At 36.6% G+C, this 6,444-nt stretch overlaps 1 protein-coding gene across 1 annotated transcript in view; it reads right to left on the bottom strand.

The window, feature by feature from the left end:
* Positions 1-6,444, bottom strand: part of LOC107674351 (GRIP1-associated protein 1-like) — a 49,462-nt gene that overhangs the window by 32,414 nt on the left and 10,604 nt on the right. Inside the window, exons 12-15 of the mRNA XM_016468307.1 lie at positions 4,891-4,938; positions 3,562-3,661; positions 3,198-3,275; positions 576-668 (exon numbers count right to left, since the gene is read on the bottom strand). Coding sequence (XP_016323793.1) covers positions 576-668; positions 3,198-3,275; positions 3,562-3,661; positions 4,891-4,938 — 319 coding nt within the window. The remainder of the gene's footprint in view (positions 1-575; positions 669-3,197; positions 3,276-3,561; positions 3,662-4,890; positions 4,939-6,444) is intronic.

Genomic DNA, 6,444 nt, shown 5'->3' with positions numbered 1-6,444 from the left:
TATATATATTTAAATATTAATATTTAGGTATTGCTCACAAAGGATAATGGGTTTGATTCCCAAGAAGTGCACATACTAATGTAAATGTATACCTTAATGCATTTTAAGTCACTCTGGAATGAATAAATAATGATTTTGGCTGGTGAGCAATAAACTAAAACAGTATTTAAATATGCCGTTTTGAATTTCAGTTTGAAGTTATCACACAGCCATACTTCCATTAAAGACACCAATCACAATGCGATTAGAAAATCACACAAAACCAGATTTTAAAACAAAACAATGTAACTTTAGGAACCTCCATGAATTTCCTTTTAGATATTGACATTTTTTCAAAGAAGAAAGTACATGGCATCAAACAAATTGGCGTGAACTGAGAGTGCATTGTTAATTCCTTCAGATTTTAGTAGTAATATAGGTAATGGCGATAAAGTTGATAAAAGTGACATTAGTATGCGTGTATTAACGGTTAATGGTACAAAGATCATGTGTGTTAGACCAGACAGTCATTCGAGTGAAGATGATGCTGGAACTGGGGTTGATGAAGGTCGTGAGGCTGTATCGTGGTCAAGTACCTGTTCTAGGGCTGCTAGATTTGTCCTGAGAGCATCGTTCTCACTCAGCATGCCCTCCACCTGCTCCTGACTGACCGCACTCTGACACGCTACCTGCAGCTCCGCCCCAAACACAAAACCACCCCACAAGACCAGGAGACACAGAGAGAAAGCAAGACAAAAAAGAAAAAAGCAACACCAAATGAAAGATTGAAATAAAAGAGCAAAAGAATAAAGTACAATGAGTGAATAGAAGAACCAAAAAGAAAAAAAAGAAAATGAATGAATGAATGAATGAAATAAAAAGAATAAAATATGAAAATGTTGAATATATATGTGTGTAAATTAGACAAAAACAGAAAAAAACATGAAAAATAACAAATGAAAGAACAAGTGAACATATAAGGGAATTAAGCAAAAAACATTACATTTTTTTATTTTAAAAAAGAATGAACAAAAGAACGAAAAGGGAAAATTATGAACATTTTGAAAAAAAATGTATAAAATAAAATAAAGGGAAAAAATACAGAACAGAAAAAAAGCAAAAAGAACAACAAACAACAAAACCATGAAAAAATAACAATAGAAAATAAAGAACAATTGAGGAAGTTAATAATAAAGAAAAATGTAAAAAAATAATAATAATGAAATAAAGAACAAAGAAAATGGGGAAAAAAATTTGAATGAAATAAAAATAATAAAATGTTCAAAATATTAACATAATGAAATATAATTCATTAAAAATAATGAAAGAAAAAATACAGATAAACAAAAAGGATATAAAGAAGAGAACATGTACAGAGAAAGGAGGAGATGAGATTGATGAATAAAGACATGTTCAGTGGCAGCGTGGGATTGTAGGGGAAGATGAACACAAGAAGAATAAAGCCCAAGGGGTGAACAAGAGCAAGAGATTATAAAGAAAGAACGCCCAAAACAAGTGAAAAGAAGAGAGAAGAAAACAGGCTGAGTTAGAGAATCCAAATCAAACAGAAGAGACCCAGTCAAGCAATTCTGAATGGAAAAACAGAACAGGGAAGTCCTTCATCCTTATCTGCTTGCTGTTCATTAGAGGCAGCTGCTTAATTAAGATTTGTCACCTCATGGAGGAAGTGAAAGACATTTGTGGTGGCAGGACCTGCAGTTGGGCCGACGGCAGTACAAGAGCAGCCCTTTCCTCAGGGGCCCCGGCGGAGCGCGTGTGCCCCTAAGCCACCTGCAGTGAGCCCCACTAATCCTTAATTACTCAGCTGATCCTGAGCACCATCATCCAAAAACACTCAATTAAACAGGCTGCTCTCTGGGTAATTATAAACTTCACGAACTTCTCCTTAAGCACAAAGTTTGCTATCAGCAGAAAGACTGCTGTGTCTTCCTGTTCATATTAAAGGGATAGTTAATACTATATACTCACCCTCATGTTGCTCCAAACCTGTTTGACTTAGTTTAAGAAACTTTCTTAAAACAAAAAAACACTTTGAAGAATGTTTATGCTTCAGTACAATGAAAGTGACGCTCCAAAAATGCATATATTTTAAGTTCTGAATTCATAATTAATCACTTTAAGTCATGTTTTGTTAAAAACAAGGCTGCAATAGATATATTGCCATTCATGAATATTAAAATGCGGTGCACTGCAAGATTGAAGTAGTTCAAAACAAAAAGCCATGTGTGAATATGCAAAAATGGGGAAGATTATCACGGAATAACAATTTGACCACATGAAATTCAGTCAGTTTCTCTTACAAAGTTATCATACGACTCCAGGAGATTTGGAATATAGTGCAAAAGTCATACGAAGTAGATTTATGATGTTGTTTTGTCATTTTTGGAGCTCAATAACATCTGTCCCCATTCACTTTCACTGTATCGAGAAAAACACCCAGGACATACGTCTCCTGTCGAGTTCCACAAAAGAAAGAAAGTCAGGTTTGGAATAAAATGATGGTGAGTAAATGAGAACAGAGTTTTCCTTTCTGGTTGAACTGAATAAGTAACTTTAAGAATGTAAAACGCTTTCTAAGCAAAGCTAAACTACATTTTAAAACAAAGCTGAAAACCAAAACAACTGAATAATCATAAAACTGCATCCTGCCATTTAAAAAAAAACTAACATTTTCATTATTTGATTTTTTAAGTGGAACAATAAAAACGTAATTGAGTTCCACGCTAACAACAACACCCACATGAGCCTTTTACGGTTTATTTAATTGAATCTGTAGGACCTATTATCATTAAAATCGCACTCAATTTATGCAGATTAATTGCCTGCTTTCTTTCATTTATAAACCTGTTAGTAAACGGCAAACCAGCAGATGCGGAGATTGCAGATTAATTCTCTGGAGATGCACTAACGACCATCTGTGACAGAATAAACATTAAAATAAATGCTAAATGAACATTTTAACCAACTATTCATCTTCTGTATTCTTCCTATTAGTGCCTTTGACGATGTTTGGAATGGAACACTAGCATAATCTGCAGTATGTACTCTATACTGCACTGTATACTATGCAGTATGCAAGATTAAAACATTTCAAATGTGGTTCCATGACCACACTAATTTGTTTAATTCAGTAACTGGCGTCCAGTAGTCATCTCAGAAATGAGTATTTCACATTTTTAACCAATCTTGTGCACTACCTGATCTTTGAGCGCATGGATGGCCATCTCATGCTCTTTCTGTTTACTCTGCAACTGCTCCTTCAGTTCAGCGACGTTCTGAAATCACACACACAAACCAACAGGCAGGAAGATTCAATGCATTTCTAGTATGACAGTGATGGATGCAGCAGTGTCTCTACGGTCCATTAATCTCTGCAGATGTGCCTCAGTGCCAGAGTCTGATCCTGAAGCACTGACTGCAGTCTTTAGCCCACTCTCAAGGGTTTGCAAATGTTTATCATCATACTCCCTTAGTGGCCATCCATCGATCGCCCTCCGAGATGTGCAACAAATGGGCTTTAATATTGGGGAATTTGGCAGGGTGGGCCTGAGCGGATCTCACCTGATTGGCTGCCATTAAATCTGTCTGCAATTTCTGCACACGAATATTTATGGATTTGAGCTCCTCCTCTTTCCTCTGTTGGATCTCATCAATTTTAGTCCTGTGGAAACAAATGCATCATATGCTATGAGGGGTTTGATGTGACTAATGTGTGGTAGGGTCTATTCATGCATCACAAAATGAATACCTAAATAAAACGGCAAATTCAGCAGGAAAAACATTACAGGTGAGTGTAAATGACATCATGGGAACAGATTTAATATAGAGTTGGGTTCCAGAAGTAAAAATGCCATTAAAAATCATTAGAGCGAAATAATTGTTTAGCATTTAAGATAAACTAATTGCGAGCCATACATAATGTTTCTACAGAAGCCATAAGAGTGATTTCGAATTCTTTTTTTTTTTTTTTTATTGAAGTTTCTTAAAGGAATAGTTCACCCAAAAATGAAAATTTGCTGAAAATATACTCCCCCTCAGGCCATCCAAGATATAGATGAGTTTCTTCATTGGAACAGATTTGGATCATCTCATTTGCTCACCAGTGGTTCCTCTACAGTGAATGGGTGTTGTTATTTTGAAGTTAAAACGTATTATTGATGGATTTGTTACTTATAAACACTCAGTTTTTCAGTTCACAAGACATTAATTGATGGACTGGAGTGGTGTGGCTTACTTGTGGATTATTGTGATGTTTTTATCAGCTGTTTGGACTCTCATTCTGATGGCACCCATTCATTGCAGAGGATCCATTGGTGAGCAAACGATGTATTGCTAAATTTCTTTAAATCTCTACCAATGAAGAAACAAACTCATCTACATCTTGGATGACCAAAGGGTGAGGATAGGTATTTTTGGGTGGACTACACCTTTAACGGATACAAATATGTATGATCCGTTCCGAGAGTGTAGAAAGAGTCAGACTTACATTTATTTTGCAGATGCCTTAATCCAAAGCAGATCAGTTTAAAATCAAGTGGGACTGTAGCAAATTGCCACTAAAATTGACAACATTCGGAGGTATAATAACTCGTCAATTTAGTGCCCTAAATTCATAAGTACACCATCAGCAGTCCTGATTCAAAATTCACCAATCAGATTCATGGGTGAGTATTTTGTTCTTGCATAACCGACAGAGTATCTTCAATTTGCTTTGTTTTTTATTTTGAAAGAAATATTAAATAATGCAACTCATCTTTAGGTTCAAGCCTTATACTTTAACTCTTCACTGAGAAAATAAATGGCAAATGCATTTCCAGAACCCAGCCTCCTAAAAAGTCCCTGTTGAGCTTTATCGCAAAGTAACTGCTCTGCTGGGTTTGCCTTTCTCACCTGCTGTCATTGTAAAGTGCTTCTTTCTCAACTTGTAGCCGCTGGAAGCTGTAAGAGAAGCATAAAGAGACTTGAATCCTCATTGGCCCTAAAAAACCCATACAGCAGTGATAAATAACAGGCAGCATCTCCTGATCAGGGAAAGCAGGCCCCGTGTTGACCAGAGGGATGCGGATCGGAGGCAGTCGTGCTGATACAGCAGTCTACAGCCAGTGCCAGCACAACAAGTTCACGTTCAGACTCATTACGCTGACACAGAGACTGTCGCTAGGCCACAGCCGAGTTATCACGGCACCTAGAATGGAACACTAAGGGGTGATGTAATCACACGGAGAGTTCTGATTGGCTGAGGGCCACTGTACAGAGAAAGAGGACTCGAGTTAAATGGAGGATTGAAAGTCATTTATTTTGTGCTTGAGGAAGTAATGTGTTCAAATGGAATATCTTCCATTAATATTGTCTTTAACTTCCATTCTTCCATATTTCAGCAGGTTTTGCATCAAATCACTCCATCACTGTCTTCCTCAATTAATCACCGCAATGTGTAGTCTTGCGCAGGTTTAAAAGTGCACTCAGTCATTTTGCCCTAAAGTTTTTTTACCCCTAAAGAAATTAATATTTCTTTTAAAAACTTGGTAAGATGATGCACACTCATATGGCTCACTGAGAACAGCGCATTTCTACCACGGCTTTGCATTTGTTATGTACATGTCACTAAATCATGTCAACTGTCATGTTGGCCAGCACAACATACACAGCATAAAAAAAAAAATTAGTGAGTGTGCCTTTAAGAAATGCGAAGTTAAAGTAAAAAAAAAAAACACTTCAATAATTGCAGTAAACAGCAACTATCTTCAAGCCTTAAAGAAAAATATTCAAAAGTATCATAGAATGATCCCTTTTGACTCAATTTTCCAAGTGCTGTGAGGGCATACGATAGTGTTTACAAACTAAATCGAACTGAAATTTGAATTATTATTTAGCGAAAGTCCTGACCTTGGCCATTGGTCCTCTGTACAAGACTGTGCATTCATGAGACTGTATTGATGCAGAAGTTCATTTCAGCTTGCTCAGCAAAAGCCTACAAACGCACCATTTCAAGAAATCAAGGTTAATCAAAATGCGACACACGGTTCCTAGAAAATTATGCAGATAGAGGTGAATCTCAATCTCCGCTGTGTTCTGGTTGTTCTCATGAATGCAGTCGTTCACAGCAGACCAATGGCCAAGCTCAGTATTATGGCTAAATAATAATTGAAACAAAAAATATAATTTTTTTTTTAACCATACCATCTACCATACGCCTCCAGAATAGGGATGTAACAATTAACCGCGAGCCGGTCGAAAATATGTGACGATTCAAATCGGTTGAGATGCCAAACAAATCGCGATACAATTGGAGTAGGAGTTTATATGAAAGTATCTCTGAGGGGAACTGACTATCTTTAGAAAAGTTTACGTCGTATTTTATTTTCATCTTGCCTCATGAACGCTACTTTAATATGCATCGTTCAAAGTGCAGCTCTGCTTTGTTTACAGCGCTAACACAGGAAA

This window comes from Sinocyclocheilus anshuiensis, unplaced genomic scaffold (genome assembly GCF_001515605.1).
Source record: "Sinocyclocheilus anshuiensis isolate Anshui unplaced genomic scaffold, SAMN03320099.WGS_v1.1 scaffold188, whole genome shotgun sequence".
NCBI lineage: Eukaryota > Metazoa > Chordata > Actinopteri > Cypriniformes > Cyprinidae > Sinocyclocheilus > Sinocyclocheilus anshuiensis.
The sequence above is the reverse complement of the archived record's forward strand: the minus strand, read 5'-3'. Positions and strand labels throughout refer to the sequence as shown.